This window comes from Bidens hawaiensis, unplaced genomic scaffold (assembly GCF_021521415.1).
Source record: "Bidens hawaiensis isolate Kalapana, Puna unplaced genomic scaffold, B.hawaiensis_p1.1 tig00006836_1, whole genome shotgun sequence".
Lineage (NCBI taxonomy): Eukaryota > Viridiplantae > Streptophyta > Magnoliopsida > Asterales > Asteraceae > Bidens > Bidens hawaiensis.
In genome coordinates, this window is record NW_027491466.1 from 85721 (window position 1) to 108726 (window position 23006).

Genomic DNA, 23006 nt, shown 5'->3' on the forward strand with positions numbered 1-23006 from the left:
ACACACAGATCCACCGCTAATTCATATAAATATCATATAAGCAACATTTACACAGTGACAGAATCTACGAATCAAGAGCAAAACCTAGATCGAAAAACACCGGTAATTCGACAAATATCATATAAGTAACATTTACACAATGACAGAATCGAGTAATCAATAGCAAAACCTACATCGAACAATGACAATTCACCGGTAATCCGCATAATATCATATATATTATATATAAGTAACGTTTACACAGTTACAGAATCGACTAATCAATAACAAAACCTACACGGAATAACGAAAATTCACCGGTAATCAGCCGCATAAAATCGAACAATGAACATTTACATAATGAGAGATATTGATGAGGTACCTGGTAAATTGGATTGTAACGAAATGAAATGGAGTGAGTAAAACAAGGAGTGATGAATTGCCAGAGGGTTAAATCATAAATAAATGCAAATGAATAGAAATGGCCGATTTCTACGACTATCCATTCGTTCAAATCCATGGTTTCACGCATTATTAGGATCTATCTATTCTCCGGTGACTGACTACTCAACGCCATTTCAGTTATGCCTTTGATCGTTTTTACCCTTTCTTATTTTATTATTTTTTGCATTATTATGAAAAATAATACTAATATTTTATAAATCTTTTTTTAAATGTTTATAACGAGCTTTAGCTTTAGCTCGACTTGCATTAGATGCTAATTGAAGATCTGGCATAGTGACTGAAATGTCTCAAGTTCAAATTCAATTATAACGGGGCTTTACTATAGTGACGACTGACGATATATTTTCTATGTGGATTTGGATAACACAAGTGTTAATTCTATGGAACCTTGGTGTTTACTTGATATAAGAATATAAAACTAGTGCAGTAAAACGGATAGACTATCACATCACTATTAAAACAACATGAACAAGTGATAGTCATTGATGAACACGCTTGCTTAAAACTTATGGTTTTGAACACCATGAGAACGTCATAGATTTGTAGGAGCTAAGCCCCTAGACCATGATAGTTAAAATAATGGGATCCATGTGGATGGGCTCCTAATAGGGTCTCATTGAAGAAAATTTAATCGGAAATGGTCTATAGTAATTGATTATCACTAGTAAATTACTACTGATCACCGGCGATAACTAAGATTATAACTACATATATTAATAGTAAGCGTGATTAGTAGTTAGTTACTGTGGAGGAGCAACAATTTAATTGGTGGTAAGTTACTAATGACCAGTGGAATGAATGATTATTTACATATTTTACTTTTACAAAGATGATCGACTATTATCGTATTATGATTAACCCATACATTTTTCTGTTTTTCCTTTTAGGAGATATATAGTTCCCAAACTCTTATAAATATAACGTTTAGTTTAAAATCTCTTAACTCACTTTCTAAAAAACTAATATTTTCCTTTTACTAAATGGACTTATGGACTATGGAGTAGGTTGGAAATAATATGTTTTTGATCATGCTAGAAATTATTTAAGCTGTATGAACTGCATAGATATGTTCATTTCAACCAGGGCCCAACACCCAACTGGACTTGCTAACTTGCATATCCAATAATAAAAAAAGGCCCAACACATACTAACTTGCATATCAGGAAAATAAATAATAAAAAAGAAAAAAAAAAGAGGGGGGGGGGGTTATCATTGTTATAAACCAGATATACAATACCCCACATAACTATATTTGACGGTTATTTTATGTTTACATGTATATATATACACGTTTATGTATAGTATGAATTCTTGATCATCAATAATATTATACATAGGAATGGCAACGGGGCGGGTTTGGGGCGGGTTTGGCTTAACCCGAACCCGAACCCGAAACCAAAAACCATCCCCGTACCCGCCCCATTACCCGTCGGGTTTAATTCGGGGATTCCCCGTTTGGTTTTTTGTACCCCCCCGACCCGCCCCGTCCCCGAACCCGAAAAACCGAAACCGATCCGACCCGACCCGAAATTGGTTCATCACATAACTGAACATTTATCGAAATAAACTTCTGCATCACACACATGAAAGCTGAAACAATGTGTTACAAAGGAAATAAAACCAAGTCTACATGGCCGAAAAATCATGCCAAATACACAAACTACAAACTTGCGACCAAATCTAAATACCAAATCAAACCAAATCATCCAAAGTCGTCGTGCCACTTTCTTTAGTACCTACCTACATTAAGAAGTGTGAATCACACAATCGGGGGCGGCGGGGCAATATGCAGATATGAAATTGAAACTGGGTGTAGGTTTTTAATATATATATATATATATATATATATATATATATATATATATATATATATTATTTATATTTATATTTATATATATTATATCGGGGCGGGTCGGGGCGGGGGTACCCGAACCCGAACCCGAAACAATCCCCGAAACAATCTCCGAAACAATCTCCGAAACCCGACCCGAAACCGAAAAAACAAAACCCGACCCGACCCGAAATAAGCCGGTTTTCGGGTTTCCCCGTCGGATTCGGGGATTTTTGCCATCCCTAATTATACACAAACTCACTCTGGAGTCTCTGGTTCATTTTACGTTATCAGCACGTATTGCTCTCTACACAATTTCATTCGATTGTTCATCGTATCCGGGTACACATAATCATCTTCATGGTTTGTTGCATATGTTATCATGTTATTTATGTTTACAATAGTATAGACATAAATTTCTGTGCAAGATGAATTTGTATGTATAAGCAAGAATATATGTTATTAAAATCAAACCCATCATTCAAAATTATAATTGTATAAGAGAAGAAAGAATAAAAAATGCATTCCTGTTTTCCGATAAGAAATCTAAATCAACAAATAACAAATTTATGATTGCCTCTTTGAAAAATCAAAGAATCGGACACAGCAGTCAAAGTCCAACGAAAATCATCAAGCTTAAATCACAAATCTTGTAGGAGTTTTGATACACAAAGAAATTAAGAAGTAATTGAACACAACTGTTTGGTCTTAGAAATAAGGGGATAAATAGGCAAATATTAATTGTTGTTCATCCTTACATATTTTTAATTGAAATTTAAAAACCAAATTGGGGCGTAGTACGGACACTTGATTGCCGGAAACGGTTATGAAAATAGAAGCCGTAGTCTCTGAATTTCAAAACTGACGGTTAAAATCTAACTAGGATTGCAACCTGCGCTTCGCGACTGGGTTGTAAAAGGGTGCTGAGAGTGCGGGGTTGTAAAAGGGTGTTGATGATGATGTATTTGTTACCTACAATCGATAGACTTAAGCCTAAACAACGCTGAAAAGAAGCAAGCGAGATCGGTAACTAAATATGTTTAGAGTTGAAAGTTAGGGTGTGTTTGAGATTCCTTATTTTCACTTCCTTATAACTTATAAGGAAAAGTCATAAGTTATAAATGTGTAACTTATTAACATTTTCTCTCATATAATAAGGAAACTCAAACACCTTTTTTTTTAACTTATCATAAGTCATAAGTTATATGAAGTTAAAAATAAGGACTCCTAAACGCCCCCTTGGTTCTAACTATAATAAGTTAATAAAAAATACTAAAGAAAGGATATTTTGAAAAGAAAAAAAGAACATATTACTATATTAATAAAAATGGGAGGAAGGGTTGTACCAATTGCTTACCAGCTTGTACACTCTTGCCATAAAAAGAACCATACATCACGTGACCTTTTGTAACTACCGTTGACAATTTGTAACTACAGGTGCATAAGGATACGCCTTGGATGTTTGTACCATAAGCTTAAAAACATGTAGGGTTAGCACCGTAGTAGTTTGTGTCTTATCAGAAACTTCTTAATTAATATATATATATAATAACCAATCTATACAATATAGTGATATACTTCTTTTCTTTATATCTTAACATATTGAATGTTGCAATATTTAACTCTCCCACGTGGGCCAATTACTAGTAAATTACCAATGTGACCACTAAATATTATATCAAAACGCAAATATTACCAATGATCCAAATATGACAACCCCCTCAAAAGTATTCTTATTGATCATAAATTAATTTAATTGAAACCACAAAAAAAAAATCTAATGAAAAGATGGGACGAGTTTTGGAGTGAATAAATATATTAAAACAAAACAACATCGGTTTTCCTTAATCTTCAAATAGAAGAAATACAAATGTTTAAATTTGAAATATTAAATGAATGGACGGTTACCATACAACTCAATATAATAATTGGGTAACCATAATCATAATACAATTCACATATACAGTTAATTTCAGACAAAATTTATGCATGAAATTTTATGACGACATTACTAGTGAGGAATCACCGAATCTAAATCCTACATAGACTGCGAAATGCCGCTGTTGGGCACGGGTATGAAAGAATAAGATTTGAATAGTTATTAAACAAATGATGTTTATGTGATGTATATATATTTTTTTATTATGACAAAGGTAACCAGAAGATTATATTTTAGAAAACTAGTGATTTGTCAAGCCAATGATTAGAAGTTATCTCTACAGAAACTAATATCATGTGTTGGATTTTCTTGGCACATCAATATTTATGCATGTCGATGCACTAATCACATGATATCCAACTGCTGATCAAAAAATACTTCCCATTATGACTAATCTCCAGAAGATAAGAACGAAAAGCCTCATAACATATGAGATGCATCACAAATATCATTTATAGATCCTAGAAGAGGTCAATATGAATCTGAAGTCAAATATGTCATACAATCACAAAGAGTTACTAGATACATTTATAAACACAAATAAAGTGACAAAGTCACATATACCAGTATCAAATTCATATGCTCAAATTAAAGTAATCCAAGTAAGATTACCATGCAAAGAAAACGTGGAAGACAAATTGGTTCCAAATATAAAATCCCACGAAAATCAAATGAGCAGGATAATGCAGTTGATATAACCCCAGAAGAGGTTACATGTATAACTATGTAAGAGGTTATTGACATAATGTCTGAGCCGAGATAAATGTCCTAAAAGAGACTATTATATTTCTAGAAGTAAATAATAAAACCCCAGAAGAGGCAAATGTCCCAGAAGAGACTAATGTGATTTACAAAGTTCTAGAAGAATCACCGGTATTGAATCAATATGAGCTCGTTACAAATTATGTACAAAATAGTACAATATGGAACCGAAGTTAAATACGTGTATAATGAAATATTTTCACATGCTATAGCCACAGATGTAATTGATGAGAAAGACCACGAATCTAAAACTCTATAAGAGTACATTCACAGATAATATTGCCAAAAATGGCAAGATGTCTAAAAGGCTGAATTGAATATGCTTGACAAGCTAAACGTTTTCGGACCTGTAGTTCGAACACCCATAGACGTCAAACCAGCAGGTTATAAATGGGTGTCCTTAAAATAAAAAAGGAACGAAAATAACGATATTTTGCGATGTATGGCACGACTTGTAACGTAAGGGTTGTTTTTCCCAAATCCCAGTAGTTGCTAATGAGGAAACGTATTCCCCTGTAGTGGATTCGATAACCATTAGATGTTTTAATCGGTCTCACAATCTTAGAAGACTTCAGATAAAAGTTATGGATGTTATCACCGTATTGTTGTACGAGACAATTGGACATTACATTTACATGAATATACCTGAATGGATAAAAATGCCTGAAGCAATGAAATGTCTTTAATATTTTGTATATCAGAATGTCACTCTTAAAAGTTCATATAATCACAGTTTACAGTGATGATGTCCTACATCATCGAGAGACTCTGTCAAACTATTTTAGAGAAAAATTTAATATGAAATAACTTGACGTAACTAAATTAATTCTCGACCAGCAGTTCGAGTATATGTGTAATTTCATATTTGTTCATTAATCAAATTACATCTAGAAGATGTTAACATATTTTATACGAGAAAACTTGATTTACTAGGCACACTCATTATTGGTTGATGGCTAGATATACATATGGATCCTTACCGTCCCCAAGAAGAGGGCGAAGATGTACTTGGTCAAGAAGTACCATGATTAAACTCGATCAATGCTCTAATGTATCTATAGATATCACGAGATTGAATATTTCATTATTAATATATGTGCTAGTGAAATTTGATAATATTTAAATATGTTGCACTCTTTTTCCCTTCACTAAGTTTTATCCTAAAAGGTTTTCTTAGTAAGGCTTTTAACGAGACAACATAACTGATCCAGTAGCATCAGATAATCATATAGGTTTAATCATATAGGTCCTGAAGTACCGATTTAACATCATACTGAAGCATGTTGTTTATTATTTACAATACACGATGCACGTCTTTTTCCCTTAGCTATGGTTTTGTCCCACCGGGTTTTCATAGCAAGGTTTTAACGATGCAACGTCATTAAGCGTATTATATTATATGTTAATATTTTTAAGGACTCAAAACATGGATTTGCTTCATAAAGAAAATGCAGAGTCCCGTGTTATGTTTATGCATAATATCCATCTGACTTGCATTGAGCTCGACTATAATTCAAGTGCACTTTCACTTAAGAAGGTCACTGATTCAAGTTTCACAAGAGGTACACGGTTTAGACCAAATTATGAAGAACTCAAAGGATATATATGAAGACAATATATTGCATAGTCTTGATTGGAGACGACTACATCAAAGTCAAGTTAAGCAGCAACAGTAGGAGACTGACTTCTAAAGACTTAGAGATAATGTTCAATTGAGGGGGAGAAATACACACGTTGTACTCTTTTTCCTTAACTAAGTTTTGTCCCATTGGGTTTTCTTAGTAAGGTTTTAACGAGGCAACATAATTAATCCTGCAGTATTAGTTAATACCGGTCCAGAAGAACGGACCCAACGTTATCCAGTAGCATAATGTTGATAGCGTATAATAATGTATATCTGAGGGGGAGTGTTATAAACCAGATATACAATACCCCACATAATTATATTTGACGGTTACTTTATGTTTTACATGTATATATACACACGTTTATGTATAGTATGAATTCTTGATCATCAATAATATTATACACAAACTCTCTGTGGATTCTCTGATTCATTTTAATCATTAGAATATTGAATAGATATTGAAACCACACAATACTTTGTTTTTCAAAAAAACAACTCATATACTCTGTAATACTAATATTTTTTAATACGGAAACTCATATACTCTCTAACTCTGGAACCATTTATCGTTATCGAATTCTAATTGAACATGCAACTCGATTTGAGGGCCAGACCAGCTTTGTGGTTCTTATTTTTAGCCTTTACAGATTAGGTTAAGTAAGGCATTTAGCTCAATTCCAGTCCAGCTTCTATGAATTCATTCCACGGTTTCAGACTTCAGTATCATCCGGAGACAACAAACTTAAAAAAAGTGAAATGAGAGACAGTTGGGTATATATTTGACTTCAAAGAGAGGTTGTGGGATATAACCTAAGAAGAAAATAAACCAGAAGAAGGTTGTGAGAAATGTTTTGATAATCAGACACGTTATTGAACCGTTCGTCTTACTAGTCCGCTGGTTGGATCAGTTTCGAAATACAAATAATGTAATATATGTATTAAAAACTAAAGATAAATAAAAAAGTTATTTAAAACAAAATTACAAAATAAAGAACTAACGTTAGCTTTAGATGTGTTTTGCAATTTTTATAATATGTTATGCAATACATATAAGCAACAGCCCAAAATAGAGAGATTGAAAGCTAAAATTTGCTCATTGTAGAAGATAAAAAGAATAACAAGTAATTTGAACATGCATTACAAAAAGGACCATCGGATCGTTGAACATATTCTTCTATCTACTTTCTCTAATTTGCTAAATTATTCCGCCAAATGCTCTACACCAAAATTTCAAACAACCAACAAACAAAATTACTAGATCGACGGTGCAGGAGCCGGACTAAACTCACGACGATAACTTGCACTTGCACTTGCACTGCCTGTCGGACCATCGGCAACAGAACTGGAACTTAGAAGCTCAATCATCGCACAATCAGGATGACTACGTTGTTGTTCACACAGATCCGGCAACGATACACCTGTAATCAATCACACATATACGTAATTTCAAATTTTAAATCAAATTAGATGAATAAATTACACAAGCTAGTGAAATGCTTATTCAGATTAGGGCCCACGAGGCTTATTCGATTAAATATAGTTTCCTTATCATGCCTATATATTTTAAAGAACTATATTTAATAATATTTGATTAGACATTTCAAAAGTTTGTGTAATATGATTATTATTACTATTATTTATTCAACGCGGCTTCATACAATATATACATTGTAATAAAATTCTAATTAACCTAGCTAATAAGTATGCATGTCCTAATCCGATTATACATTACAATACAAGCGAACCAATAATGCATTAAATTTGGGAAACAACCAAACCAATACCTTCACCGACGGCCAAATTGAAGTGGAGATCGATAATATTAGGGCACATTTGGTAACACGATGGCGCACAGAGCGTGACGATTGAGTTTTTATCGAGTAACACATCAGAGGAAATACCTGTCGCGTTTCTGTTCACGCCGCAAGCCCTGACACAGTCGTCAGACTCGATGTAATCCACCATGATCTCCACCATAACCTCCGACGTCCTGCATTGATATTCAACCTTTCCTTTCGGATCCTCGAAATCCTCCAACACGCATCGTTTTCCAGACGATGAGATCGCGAACGAGCAGTTGTCCTTCGTCAAATCCTCACATATAATTGCGCCTACAAATTATGAATACTAATAATAGTAATTGAAAATCGAAATCATATAATTAAAGGTGTAGATTGATGATTAATATTACGTACCAAAGGTTGCATGGAGGAAGAAAGAGGAAGAAAAAAGGAGAACCAGAGAAAATAACTTCATTGGATTGTAGGGAGAGGAGAATTGAACACGAAATAATAATAATAATAATAATATTATTGTGAGGGTGAAAGTAATGAGAAAAATGGATGGTCTCTGGTATATGTAGGAGTTGACGACATTCACGCCATGCATGAAGTTCATCTTTTGAACACTTGTCAACTTTATGAATGCTTACTACACATAATATAGGTAAGTCACTAAATCGATACCTACAAATTTACCAAACTACATATTTGTTCATCTCCTTTGTGATATATAGTGTGTTATCTTTATTTCTTGCTAGCTTCTTATTAACTAGTTTATAAAATTTTCTCTGTTTAAAAAAAAAACTTAAGCTATTGGTGATAAATGCCTTTCACGTCATCATTTCCGTCCATTCTCTCGCCTATCATTCATTCTCACTCTACTTTTTCTCTCTATTCCCGTCACAACACCAAAAATGCTATGCACTTAATTAAGGTTCTAGTATTTTATTTTCCATCCCTCACAAAACCGTCCGACGGTGTGGACGGTTCCTTCCCCATCTTCACTATCTCTCATCCAGATGGGATAGAGACAGTATACAACCAATGGAGATGCTCTAAATGCGTTGCATTGAATTTGGTTTAGAGACCAAATGTGCAACATGGACCAAATATAACAAGTGATGATCATTCGTATATTTTCTAATGCTTATGAACAAATATGTGATATGGGTAATTACAGGGGCCATTGGTGTAATAAACTCTTATAAACAATAAATATATAGAAATTATAAAAAGTTAGTCGCTCAGGTTTTATTTTGAATTTTTTGAACACGAGTCTATTATAACTTGCTAATTTGCTTGTTTATTATAATTATTCAACCTGTCACACTAACAAAAAGTGGGAGTCAAAGCGCTTTGTTAAACCTACTACCTATAAAAAAAATTATTAAGAGTTATCTAACAATATTATTGCTTTCTTTTTGTTTGACCGTTCATACTTACCGGTTAACACAAGTACACAACCATCCTCTTAAAAAGTTACAATCTATAACAAACTAACTAAAGTATTCAGTTAATCACACAAGTAATAGAAGCTAGCTAGATCGGGCAGGGTGCCGCCGTGCCGGCAAATCTTACCTCCATAGGATATACAGAAATCTTCGAATCCAGTATGGTAAATTTTTTATTGAATATAATCAATCATAAATGTTACATTTAAAAAAAATAATCAAATTAAATGACTATTACAAATTACAAACGAATCTAATAAATTATATCACACATCAGGCATTTTTGCACTCATTATTCACAATGCTCATTATTCTCAGTGTTTACTTTCTTCTCAACTTGTTTATGCTCAATGCTTGCTTTCCTTTCAACTTCTTTATCTTCTCCGTTTTTCCTCTGTGTATCAATATATATACATGATGTAAGTATGAACTCAAAATACATGATTGACAACATAGTCAGTGGTCACATTAATACAAAACTTACTTATGCATATGGTTTTGATAAGTTTACTAATTTTGTTTTGATATTTAAAGTTCAAGTGTAAATGAAGTTAACAAACCTTAAATGAAACCGCTGCCGATATATCCCCGGTGTAGGATTTATCTTCCCGGACCACCCTATATTTCCGACTTCCAAGCTCGGCTTCCCCTTTCTCCAGCCCCGTTAACACAACATCCTTTACATGAATCCTACATCAATTCAATAAAACATAACTCAATATTCGATAAAGTACAAGTTAAGATCTGTTTTCTTACTTTCTGCTTGTTTCAAATGTATTGTAAACTTATAACATCTAATATAATATTATACGTTACAAGTTTACAATACAATTTATAAAATGAGAAACAGAAAGCGAGAGAACATTCTGTTTCTCATTTTATAAATTGTATTGAAAACTTGTAACATATAATATCTGAACTCTAAAAGTACAGTATAAGTTCAAATATTCTTACGTTGCTTCACCAACGTATCCGTCATCCGAGAGTTTATGCTTGTCCATCACACGAAACACGAGTTTTTCGAATGACTTGTTTTCTTCGATCGGGTAGTCAATCTCGAAGTTGAACGTTTGGTCCCAAATAGATTTCTTCCCCTTGCCTATACATGTTTAATTCACTAAATCATTTTAATCTTTCATCACATAAACATATATAATTAAAACTAATTTTACCAACTTAAACATTAGATTTATCACCTTCCGCAACCTTGCTTAATCGCTTCTGATCACCGTATTCGACACATACATACGGTTTATGAACAGCTGATGTTGTGCAACAAACTATGCAACCTGAAACCAATAACTCATAATTAGTTAATTGCCGAAAGAAAATATAAGATTAGTATGGGTCATTGAGTCTTTATTCTTACCTAGAAACTTTTTATCCCGTATGCCTTCAGAATCGACCAATACAACTTCTAATACGCCGTGACTTGTCATCTTTTGTTATGGTTTTAAGAAACTAGACGATAATTAATTAAGGATGATGAAATGAATGGTTATGTCGGAGAAAAATGAAGGTTTGAAGTGTTTGGAAGAGAGACTATTTAACGTTAATGTCACACAGGAAACAACGAAGACGGTGCTGTTAACGTGTTTGACGTTTTATAGAAACTTAGAAAGTCGTTGTATATACTCATTTGAATAACAACAGGGAAGCCATCGGAGTTGGTTTGCATGTTAATATTATTATATATATAGAATATTTGTTTGTTTTTTATTTAAGTAAATTTAATTGTCTTTAAAAACCTCGTTAGCTAGTCTTCCTCAAAAACATTATTATTGAGATCGAATAATATTGAGTATGGCGGATCGATCCAGATGTTTTTCTATAGGTATATTTGGTGCTTCCGTCTCTTAATTTGATGCATGGATTTTGGTACGGGTCGATGATAACTTGTCATTGTTACCGGTAAATTAACCTAAGAGTTATAAGAGCTACAATTAATGATGTTTCGTGTAATCGTATATGACCACGGAAAGACAATACACGGTTTAGTATGTATTTGGAAAAATAACTTTTTTTTTATTTTTGATTTTACTTTTGTTTTTTAAATGCAATATGTATGGATTTATAAAAGTTTAAAAATCTTGAGGTTGGTAGAAAAACACTGCTACACTTTACATGTAAAGTAAAAAGTATGGGCTTAAAGTGTAATTTTTTTATAACAATTTCAAACATAAAAAGTGTATTGTGATAGAAATGGTTTAAAATGTAGCATTCAAAAAAAAAATTTAATTTATTTTTAGTTTTTTTAAAATTAAATGAAAATGTGGACGTTGCTTTTAAAATAAGTCAAGACGCCTAACAACGACTTAATGCATGATTTGTGCATGCAGGCTGTAAGCTAATTAATTCAACTTGCATTAAAAGACGAATAAAAATATTGTAATAGAGTAGTTGGATAACATGTGCAACTTCTCCCAGAAAATATTTATTACTATTATAATATTATTTCTATTAAAGCTTCAACACCACCAACATTGATGCAAGGGTTTAACGCAGTAGCACATGTTAAAACAGCGGGTAGTTCTTGAAAATATTTTCTAAATTTTTCTTTCATTTTTACACCCATATCAAAATAAGGTGCACCCCTACAATGAAGTTCATTCAACTTTGTGCACATGACAGCAATTTTTGGTAAAGCAATGGGGCTTGTTGGATAGTAAACCCCGGATAAACTAGTTGTGCAAGATTTAAAAATTTGAAGGACCTCCGTAACGATCTCAATCAATAACCAGTTTCTAGGATCGTACGGTGCACATTTACCCATACTTGACAAAATTTGATGAAACGCAATTAATGATTCTTTTTGTTGGATGGCTTTCTCAAACATATCACAAGTCGAGTTCCATCTTGTTGGACAATCCCAATTTGGCCCCAACCATTGACAATTAGCTTCTACACAAAATTTTTTGTATCTTGAAAATGTTTTATTGTTGCTGAAAACATCTCGTAACATTCTTTTAAAATTGTTTCTTTGCGTTTCGATCACGTTTAACCCATCTTGCACGGCCAAGTTGATAATATGTGCAATGCATCGGCTATGAAAAAACGTTCCATCACAAATAGGTTTATACTTTAATTTTAAATGGCCAACCGCGGCCGTATTGTTGGACGCGTTATCAAACGAAATTGAAAAGATTTTATGTTCAATCTTGTATTGTCGAATGACTTTATCCAAGAGTTTAAAAATATTTCTACCCGTGTGCGGGTAATCAAACAATTGAAACGCAACGGTTCGTTTCATCATTTGCCACGACTCGGGGTCAACCCAATGAGCCGTCACACAAATGTATGAGTCGGGCGAACCAATAGGTACCGACCACACATCCGTTGTTAAGTTTACACCAGTTTGTAAGTTTGAAAAGTATGAAATTAGTTCGGATTTAGCGTTTTTCCATGCTTTAAGACAATCTCTTCTAAGGGTCGAACGACTTACGTGTTGGTAGCGTGGTTGAACATACTTTTGCATCATCTCCGTGAATTGAGGGTTGTCGAAGTGATTGAAAGGAAGTGTTTGTTGAATCACAAAGTTTGAAAACTTTTGACGTACCGCTTCAAGGTCGTACGTAAACACCGTTCCTTGATTCGTCATCTCCGGCTGCGAACTACTTCCCGATTCGTCCTTCAAGGCCTTGCAAAAGGGCCTTTGTACATGCGCTTTTAAAGTGGAGTTTGCATCTTTGCCATAAAACTTCAAACAATGTTTGCATCGAGCTTTTTGGCTACCGTTAGACATTTCGCATAGGTCGAAATGTTGCCAAACATCTTGGTTTCGTTTCATGGGGATGACTCGAACGACCGTTTCTCCCGTGTTCGAGGCACCCATGTTGACGGATGAAGCAGCACTTTGGGAGGCCATGATAATCGACTACGAAATAAGAGCGTATGGAGTGGTAATGTGGTATAATTGAGCGTGAGATAACAAAATAATCGCGTATGAAATAAACGTTTAGAGCGTTTGGAGTTGTATAATCGAGTGTGATCTAACCAATACCCAACCTAAACTATATATAGATGTTTGTGGGGGTAAAATGGTAAAAAAAAAAACGGTCAAAAAAAAAACGGCTATATAGCCGTTATACAACGGAAAAAAAACCGGTTTTTAACCGGTTAACCGGTTATGGAAAAACCGGTTAACCGGTTTTTCTACAACGGTCAAAAACCGGTTTATAAAAAAACCGGTTAACCGGTTTTTTCATAACCGGTTATTAAAAAAAACCGGTTTTTTTAATAACCGGTTCGTTAACCGGTTTTGGCTCTAAAATGTGTAACCGAAATACAAACCGGCGGTTTGTAAACCGGTCAAACCGGTTTATAAAAAACCGGTTTTCGTAAAAACCGGTTTCCGGTTTAAACCGGCAAACCGGTTCCCGGACCGGTTTTTTTGACCATCTCTAACTTTGACTGATCGGATATTGGTGAATGGTGGTGGTCTCAGATTTAAGGTTATTTTAACCTCGCTGATCATGATCAATTTCGACGATCAAATCAACATGTTTTTGTGGATATTGTATGATGCCTAAATTAAACAACAATATTTGACAAAATATTGTAAAGGTTCAAGTTGATTATTGTTTAATTAATTATGCATTAAATGTTATTAAGTTATATTGATGGAAGTTAAGCTAACTTCCACACGTTTATTCGTTTCCACAAGTAAAAGGCCGCTTTGATGTCAATATTCTTTACGGTACATTTGGCTCCTTGGCACCGGAAGCTATCCGTTTTCTAACCAGGGTCCAACAGGTTGTGCATAGCAATGTGTCGACTCCAAAGGGGCAGGGGTATGTCTTTAGCAGGTTAGGGTTTGCAATTCAGAAAGGGGTGGCGGCGCAGCTTGTTGCCCGCCTACCTGCTATATTGATGTAATATCTATGTTTCATCAGTAGAAATAAATAAAATAATTTAAATTCAACAAAAAAAATTAAATAAATAAATATTAAGTTTTTTTTTTTCATTGATCAACAAATATAATTTACTATAAAACGATTACAATAAAGTGGCAGGCAAACGGGCAACAAGCTGCGCCGCAACCCCCTTTTGAACAGCAAAGCCAATCCTGCTAAAAACGAAGCTTTGGGACCTAGAAGCTGAAGAGGTTCCGTGTACGACGCGCTGAACCCTACTCAAAAATTTCACAGCCTCTGGAGCCAGAAAACCAAATGTATCAAAGGCAAATGGTAGAAAGACATGTTGATTATCTAAACAAGCTTTCTCGTGTTTAACAACTTTGCCCGATTCAGCCTTCAACGCAGCCTGACCCACAACAAACCCACGGTCCCTGAGCCCAACAAGAGGAGACACTCCTGTAAGATCTACACAGGCGTGTTTCCCCCCTGCCCACCCGAACACAAGAATATCAGCTGGTCGTAAAGTAGACCTCCCTTCAATATGATCCGTGAGAAAGTTAACAGGGGCCTCCTTTTTAGCAGAAATCCCTGCCCGTTTAAGAACATCACACAAAACATCCCTAACCAGATCATGTCTGTATTTAAAGCCAGGCAATTCTTTCAATGCACCGCATGGTCACCAAAAGAATCCAAACAGACCTTACGACAAATTGGGCAAGGTTCATCCGTCAGGAACATAGGGATCATTAACCGGTACTTAAGGATAGCCCGATACTCCAAACCCGACATACGTTGGCCTAATCCTTCAATGGGGATGGCCGTTAGAAAATCCTGAGCCCGAGGAGCCCGAAGGCATTCAAACACCGCCTTTTGGCGAGGGGATAGATCAAACTTCACTTCTAAACTCTTGACGATTCCACTAAATAAGGCACTCGCCACAACATGTTGGGCTTTAGGGGGGGCGGTGTCCTTATTAGAGAACCCGCTAAGATCAAAATCTGGAAGTGAAGTACGTAAACGATCCATCGCACACCCATAATCAGAGTCCAACCCATAAATATCACAACCCCGAAGAATATGGTCTTGCAAACACCACGACTGTGCTCTCGAAGCCACAAAAGCATATGTAGATACATCCTCGGCCGAACAGAGACCCAACCCCCCATAACGGATCGGAAGTGATGCCAACCTCCATTGGAGATCCCCAAAGAACGGACCTCCACAAACCACGATGTCCTCAATCGCCCTCCGAAGACCATTGTCAAATATAGAAACAGCTTCCCCCACATACATAGGTTGGCATGTTCTCAAACCGAACAAAAGCTTGGCGACTCCCATACATGAGCGAAGCAAAAGAAGCTCGCATTGAGGATCCCGAAGTCTTGGGAGACAGCTCATCAGTTCCACAGCGCTAGATGCCCTTTTCATAGCCAAACTGCTGATAAACCCCGCATCCTGGCTTACAGCACCACCAAGGAGTTTCACGCCAAGCACCGGCCTTCCAATCCCGCAAGGGAACAACCCCTCCTGTGCCTTCACCCCATTGCATGTTGGCCAAAATAACTCTGTTTTCTTAACGTTTAATTCAAGACCCAAACGAGGCCCCTCAGACCTGATAATATCTAATGCTTTGGCTACCTCTCTAGTATCCCCGATAATCGTGCCATCATCCAAGTACCAAGCATGAAAGAGAAGCTTGCACCGATCTCTGATTTGGTGAACAAGTGGGTGCAAAGCTAAGGCAAAAAGGAGAGGCCCAAGAGGGTCCCCCTGTTGAACCCCAGTGGTGGATTTAATGAAAGTATCACCCACATATAACCTAGCCGACTGCCCATATAAAAAATCCACCCAAAGAGAAATAGAAGGACATCGACTCCGAACCTCATGTAGAAGGGTCGTCCTATCAACTAAGTTGAAGGCATTGGAGAAATCAACAGTAAGCATAGCCAATGACCCATCCGAATGAAACTGATTTAGAAACCTGTTCGCGCTATGAAGCACGGCCTCTGCCCCACTGGGGACTCCCACCCCAAATTGAAAGTAACCGAGGTATTTATAAATCCATACGAAAAGCCAAAAAAATACATTAAATCCATATTAAGTTGATGACTAAAACATATAAATCCATACGAAAAGCCAAAAAAATACATTAAAATTTATGACTAATATGTACACAACATGACGGAAAGGCAAAGAAAATACAATTTGAAATAACTTGATGCTATTGATATAGGTATGCGAAAACAACTCGTAACTCGTGGCTCGTGGTCCGTTTGTATATTTGCTCATTAATACTTGATTAAACTTGGTCCGGTCTTATTTGGCTAGATGTTGTTGGTTAATATAATATCCGAGTCAGTATGAGTTTAAAGTAGTTAACTCGTTAGCCTAGTCACATAATACAACATGAAGTACATGACATAGTTCAATCGTGAGCTCGGGTCATATTATTCGTAGGAGTCGACACATCGTGGAACAACTAACCTTCAGATTAAAATTGATTATCTATATGTACTTTCTTAGTGATATGTTGTTCTAAGACATTTCCAATATGCTACTTAACTTTATATGTTACCTCTTATTAATAAGTTTAATAACCTTACATTTAAGTTATTATTTTTATTTTTAAGTAAAAATATTGAAGAAGAAAAAAAGTTGATATTTGTTTAAAGGAAATCGATGTTCAACTTGCAGTACATAAGATACAAAATTATATGCAATGATCACCCTACATGGTGGAGTAGTTGGATTGATGATGTGCGAACTTCATTTTTTATTAGTTTTTCTACGGGTTTATTGTATAAAAGAATAAAATATGCAAAATGTTCTAGTACATATGAAAAATTCTTAGAGTTGAATACTGTTGAAATTTTTTTATTAATAACATTGAATTCCTTTTTACTTGTCTTTTGAATAATATTATGCATAATCTGTCTTATTAAAAAGACTAGGAAAAAGTATTTTAATAAATTTAGTTTCTTTTAAATATATATGGCTGTTACCTTTGTCACCATTCTGCATATTCAAAACGAAATGAGAAACACGTTTTTAATCATATTATATAACAATAAAGTGTAACAAGATTTAAGTTAAAAAAACTATGAATCACATAATACATTTGTATCTTATTATTTTAACCATGATACATAATACAATTACGTAAATTTTATGTATAAGACACTACATACAAATGAACAAATATACGCTACTTAAAATTGGTTTGTATCAAATGTATAAAGAGATGTTCATTATATAGCAGAGTTTTTGTCAAACCACACGTTTTCATGAGCCCGTTTTCTTTTAGAGTTATTCAAATATTCAAAGAATACTATCGTAATACTTTAATCTTAAAACAAACGCACGATTCACAAATAAATCCAGACATTTAAAACTACAGTCCTACAGTGTCTATATAAGCGTTTCGTTGATCCAATTAGACATTCCATATCTATGATTTCTACCGAATGAAAGATTTAATAAACAAAGAATACGCTGCTCCATACAAAAACGGGGCCTAAAATGCTTGCTTTATTCTAACGCTACGTACAAGCGCTTGTAATATGAAAGATTCTAAAAGGCCCTACTGATTCTAGCATCTATAATTGGGATTTTGGAATTCGGGTCAGAGGTTATGTCTAACGCCTCTGATAACGAGAGTCTTTTGTTTTTCCATGCAGCCTCCGCCCAAACCTTCATTTGCTCCCCCACTGCCTTGCGGTTTTGTTGAACACACAGTGTTTCAGCATACCCACCTTCACAAACAACCAAAATTAGTTGGCCCAATAAGACATTTCAGAATTGGCTAAACGGGCCGCTTGAGTAGCAATTATCAAGCTCGAGCTTAAGTTATGAAGTTTGAGCAGCGAGCTTACTCGCAAGCATAAACAAGCCTATCGTTTGTATAAATTTTTATTTAATGCATTAATATATATTTATATAATAATATGTATTGCATATAAAATGATCATAAAAGTAACTAATACATAAAAGTTATAATGAAAATTTATATAAAAATAATAAAAAAATGTATATAAATTATTCTAAATAAATAATGAACGAGCCTAGCTCGAGCTTGTAAAAATGACTCACGAGCTTAGCTCAAGCTTTAGAAAGAGAGCTCGAAACGAACTGAGTAAATGAAATGAAAAGCTAACCATACCTCTTGCAAGGGCAATTATGTCCTTTCCACATACTTTAGCTTGTTGAACTGCAACATCAAATGAGAAGGTTCTCAACTCAGTTAGGTTGGGTCCATGAGTTTTCCAGTAACAGATTCTCAGTCAAAAAATTCGAAGCCGAAATAGGCAATGATCACAATATTTTCTCTTACTTTTACCTGCTGTTTCTAATTGAGGAGCTTTTAGTAATTCTAATGCTCTTCTATAAAGTCCCTGCCAAAATATCATCAGCTTGTTATTTGAGCATTTTATTCACAATAATCACGTTGAAAATGCACATATAAGAACCATGTTAGGAGTTGCGTGACTAACCTCTTGAACCATAAGGGAACTAGAACGCTCGATTGTTGCTTTGTGCCGAAACATAAGAGCGATGCAAGTTAATATTGTTCCAGTTTTTGGATGATGAAGACCTACAAAACCGAAATATAATTGTTTCTTAGATTTTATCTCCTCTCTCCTGAACGTAATAAAAAAATGTGCAGATATTCATTATGTGCATACGGTATATGCATATATGTATTTATAATCCCGTAAACGAACCAAATAAAGATGAACAGTGCATGTTCATGTTCATTTGACTTTAACCAAACAAGCGATCGAAATTAAATGAACGGAGTTTTCTTGTCTGTGTTCGTTCCTTAACAGTATGAACAAACAGTTCATGAACGTAAGTGACCATAAATGAGCAAACATAACTGGACATAGATGAACGAATACAAACGAGCACAATTAAGTGAACACTAAATAAAAATAAACGTGAACGTCAATCTGTTGAGCCTAAAAGATTAATAAATAATAAAACTAGACCAAAATGTAATGGATGATATTTTATTTCATAAAATTGACTAAGCAGTATCGGACCACAAACGAGCTTAAACAAACGTAAACAAACGAACATAATTGGACGAACGAGACATTTGTTCATGTTCATTCATCTAAATGAACAAAAATTGCTGTTCGTGTTCATTTGTTTATTAAATAAACGAACATAAAAAAACTTCCCGCCGACGGGTTCACTGAATTTTTGGTTCGTTTACAAGCCTATGCATTTAAAGAATATACAATCAGTTTTATATTTTTAAAAAATAATCTTAAAATAATAAAATCTACATGCATTTTAGTTAATTTTGTAAATTAAATTGTACAAGAGTTAATGTGGTTCTCTTAGTAATAAACATATTATTAATTCTGAAATTAACACCTTATCATGCAAAAATGGGATTTTTTGTGTAAAATAATCCGAAATTAATACTAACCAAAACGTTCTTCGGTAATCTTTAGTGCCCTAGTCAATATCTTTTCTGCCTCATCAAAGTTCCTAAACACACAAATCACAAATAATATTGCACAATCATAAATTTTGAGTAAATAATGATATAAAACTAGTCTCTAATACTTGTAATAAGGTAATATTACCCCATGTGTGACTCGAGTTGTCCTAATGCACACGTGGCAGCCATAATAATGTCCTCACGTGCCATATTACCCGCAGCCAAGTTATACGGATCACTATAATCTTTACTTTCTGGTATCCCTTTAATTACACTCTCGTATAATTGCTTTGCGGTTGAGAAATCTCGTGTTACGTGCAGATATTCAGCATATGACAAAGTATCGTTTCCTATAAAAACTTGAATAAATAATTCAAAATTTTGAACGCTATATATAATTACAATAAGAAATTAGGTTACATATATAAAAATTAAAAAAAAGATTTTAAAGAGTATATACATAACATTTCAAAGAACAAAAGGCAAAAATCTTTAAAAAATTCACATAAATAGATGCATAATATAAAATATTAAAAAACTAGTTTTTGAGACTACAAGATACAAATCCAAGACTCAAGAGTTGCAAGAACTTACCAGTGCCCAAATTATTTTTAACGCCTTCAAAACAGGTTTGTGCTGCATAAATAAAACAATTGAATAACCTTATAAATAACGAATTATAACAAACAATAACAAATAAAAGTTTAACTGGATGGAAACAAGGTACATACATGAATCTAAGTTACCACGAGCAAGCTCTACAAGCCCTTTTAATCCTCTAGCACGAGCATCTAATAATCCAAGTTGCGGTTTCATGGCATCTAAATCCTTCAAGCAAGCATCTGCTATATTTGAAGAAGTATCATCCTATGTGTGTACAAAATGAACATAATGAGTTTTTGTATTTAATTTTGAAAGTTATGTACTTATGGGTCAAAATTAGGGTCTAGCTTTAGTTTTTATATATTCAATATGTGAAAAATATAAAAGTAAAACTTAAAAAAGTTTAAAAAATAAGCGAGCCGGCTCGACAAAACACAAGCTGCCCCGAGTTCAAGCCTAACATTTCATGTCACTAAAATAAACGAGCCAAGCGTCGTTCTTACCTCTTCTAACTCTAAATGGAGTCCTGCAACAGCTTCACTGGCAGCCACTAAACCAAAGAATATAAACACCAATAAAGTAATTAAAATACAACAATCATTAAAACTCAAACAGATGAAATCTCTTCAATACTGATCTGCATTACCTCTAATTGGCAAACAAGATACATTCGAGTCATTAACTTTCTTCAATTTCTCAATAGCCCCATCAAAATTACCCCTGAATATAAAAAATCAGCAAAAGATTATATCCATCATACCATCTACATGAGATAATAATACAAAAAGAAAAAAAAATCAGACCTTTCGGACAAAAGAGTCGAAATTGCGAGAAGAACCAATCCTTTAGAATTATTATCATTCTGATTCGATTCACATTGTTCTAGCACCAATAAACCTTGCCCATATGATTCATCTACACACACTCGAATGAAATAGTAATGTTATGACTAGGCCTGTCACTTTTATCCGCAACCTGAATACCGACCCAAGAAACTGTTACCTCAAACCCAAAAGTACTCGTATCCATGGAACAAGAACGAGAACCATTCTAGTTCGGTTCAGTTACTGGGGTCAACCAAAACCCCGTTGTGTGTTTTATACCCTAATAGTGCGCATTGACTCGATTTCAAGTTCTTTGGCCATTCTACTTCCAAATTCTTACCGCTTATTTATTATACTAATTTCGGTTTCTCTTCCAACAACAACAAGTCTAGAGATTTTTGTTGGATTGATTTCAAGTTAGTTCGATTCTATTCTATAGGTTTTGTTCAATTCTACAGGTTTTTTTGTTCAATCATATCCATCTATGTTCTCAATACTCGGTGAATTAATAAACTTTTATTTACCTTTCTCTAGTTTTCTAGGTAAAATACTGGAAACACGATTAACCCAACCCGAAAAAACCCGGGAGAGATTAGAGTGAGGTTTGGGATCTAGACTTAAATTCTCAAACCTGAAAGTAGAACCAAAGAACACCTAAACACTACTCTTTGATAGCTAGCTATATATAAAAAAATAACTGAAAAAATGAATGAATGAATGAATAATATAAGAATTGTTGTGGAAATAATAATAATAATAATAATAATAATAATAATAATAATAATAATAATAATAATAATAATAATAATAAAAGGACCGGACCTGATTGATGGGATCTGGAAAGGGAAAAAGCGTAATCGATCATTTGAAGGGCTACAGGGTTAGGGGTAAATTGGTCATGGAGCTTGGTGGAGCATAATCGGACGACTGATGGTGACCTACGGGTTGGTGTTGAGAGGAGCTTGGTGGTCAGCCTAAACATCATCGCCGGAGGGAGGTTTACGCACTTGAATATGACCAGGGTTTACATATTTATGTTTCTGTAAAATAAATATTTAAACTCTTATACAAGAGTATCACTTGACATACATCACCATGCAGTTCAGTTTAGTCATTAGCTCAAGTACTCAATTCATGTATGTTTCCTGCCTGTAACAACAGCTTAATGGGTTAACTTAGGGTGTGTTTCATCTCACACGGTTTAAACAAATATTAGCTGAAAACAAAACGGGTCAAATTGTAGAATGTGGTTAACATGGATTGGTGGATTATAAAATTTTAGATTTTTCAGCGTCATAATAAATGCCTCTAGAATGTGGTGTGCATGTACACTCTGAAAGTCAAAACAAATATACTCGTCTACCCTAATCATTATAAAAAAACAAACAAACATCTTTTAATTTTTGTTTGTTCGTACATAGTGAGTAATTGAATTT

General features: G+C 34.4%; 3 protein-coding genes across 3 annotated transcripts; all 3 read right to left on the minus strand.

The window, feature by feature from the left end:
- Nucleotides 1-7857: 7857 nt before the first annotated feature.
- LOC143633639 (uncharacterized) lies at nucleotides 7858-9236 on the minus strand. Its single transcript, XM_077101898.1, has 3 exons — nucleotides 9212-9236; nucleotides 8505-8714; nucleotides 7858-8021 (listed from the first exon to the last, which is right to left on the minus strand). The coding sequence occupies exons 1-3, from the start codon at nucleotides 9234-9236 to the stop codon at nucleotides 7858-7860; spliced, it is 399 nt and encodes a 132-aa protein (XP_076958013.1).
- Nucleotides 9237-10127: 891 nt separating this feature from the next.
- On the minus strand, nucleotides 10128-11811 carry LOC143633627 (elicitor-responsive protein 1-like). The gene is made up of 5 exons (XM_077101891.1): nucleotides 11205-11811; nucleotides 11032-11124; nucleotides 10790-10934; nucleotides 10396-10525; nucleotides 10128-10229 (listed from the first exon to the last, which is right to left on the minus strand). Exons 1-5 carry the CDS (start codon nucleotides 11272-11274, stop codon nucleotides 10128-10130), a joined length of 540 nt encoding a protein of 179 aa, XP_076958006.1. The 5' UTR covers nucleotides 11275-11811.
- A 6232-nt stretch (nucleotides 11812-18043) lies between these two features.
- Nucleotides 18044-22555, minus strand: LOC143633629 (uncharacterized). The gene is made up of 12 exons (XM_077101892.1): nucleotides 22393-22555; nucleotides 21550-21661; nucleotides 21393-21466; nucleotides 21250-21296; nucleotides 20875-21010; nucleotides 20738-20779; nucleotides 20289-20493; nucleotides 20129-20190; nucleotides 19182-19282; nucleotides 19028-19082; nucleotides 18851-18898; nucleotides 18044-18443 (listed from the first exon to the last, which is right to left on the minus strand). Exons 1-12 carry the CDS (start codon nucleotides 22553-22555, stop codon nucleotides 18262-18264), a joined length of 1227 nt encoding a protein of 408 aa, XP_076958007.1. The 3' UTR covers nucleotides 18044-18261.
- Between the last annotated feature and the right edge of the window lie 451 nt (nucleotides 22556-23006).

What these genes read in the sequence shown, in the direction of transcription:
- LOC143633639 (XM_077101898.1), bottom strand. Translation starts at nt 9,236, where the DNA reads ATGGACGGAAATGATGACGTGAAAG. An exon ending in CGGAAATGATGACGTGAAAG is followed by an intron (nt 8,715 to 9,211) that starts GCATTTATCACC and finishes CATAATTTGTAG; the next exon opens with GCGCAATTATATGTGAGGAT. An exon ending in CGTGAACAGAAACGCGACAG is followed by an intron (nt 8,022 to 8,504) that starts GTATTTCCTCTG and finishes GATTGATTACAG; the next exon opens with GTGTATCGTTGCCGGATCTG.
- LOC143633629 (XM_077101892.1), bottom strand. Translation starts at nt 22,555, where the DNA reads ATGATGTTTAGGCTGACCACCAAGCTCCTCTCAACACCAACCCGTAGG. An exon ending in TCCATTTAGAGTTAGAAGAG is followed by an intron (nt 21,011 to 21,249) that starts GTAAGAACGACG and finishes GTACACACATAG; the next exon opens with GATGATACTTCTTCAAATAT. An exon ending in CAACTCGAGTCACACATGGG is followed by an intron (nt 20,191 to 20,288) that starts GTAATATTACCT and finishes TTGTGTGTTTAG; the next exon opens with GAACTTTGATGAGGCAGAAA.
- LOC143633627 (XM_077101891.1), bottom strand. Translation starts at nt 11,274, where the DNA reads ATGACAAGTCACGGCGTATTAGAAGTTGTATTGGTCGATTCTGAAGGC. An exon ending in ACGGGATAAAAAGTTTCTAG is followed by an intron (nt 11,125 to 11,204) that starts GTAAGAATAAAG and finishes TATTGGTTTCAG; the next exon opens with GTTGCATAGTTTGTTGCACA. An exon ending in CGGCAGCGGTTTCATTTAAG is followed by an intron (nt 10,230 to 10,395) that starts GTTTGTTAACTT and finishes ATTGATACACAG; the next exon opens with AGGAAAAACGGAGAAGATAA.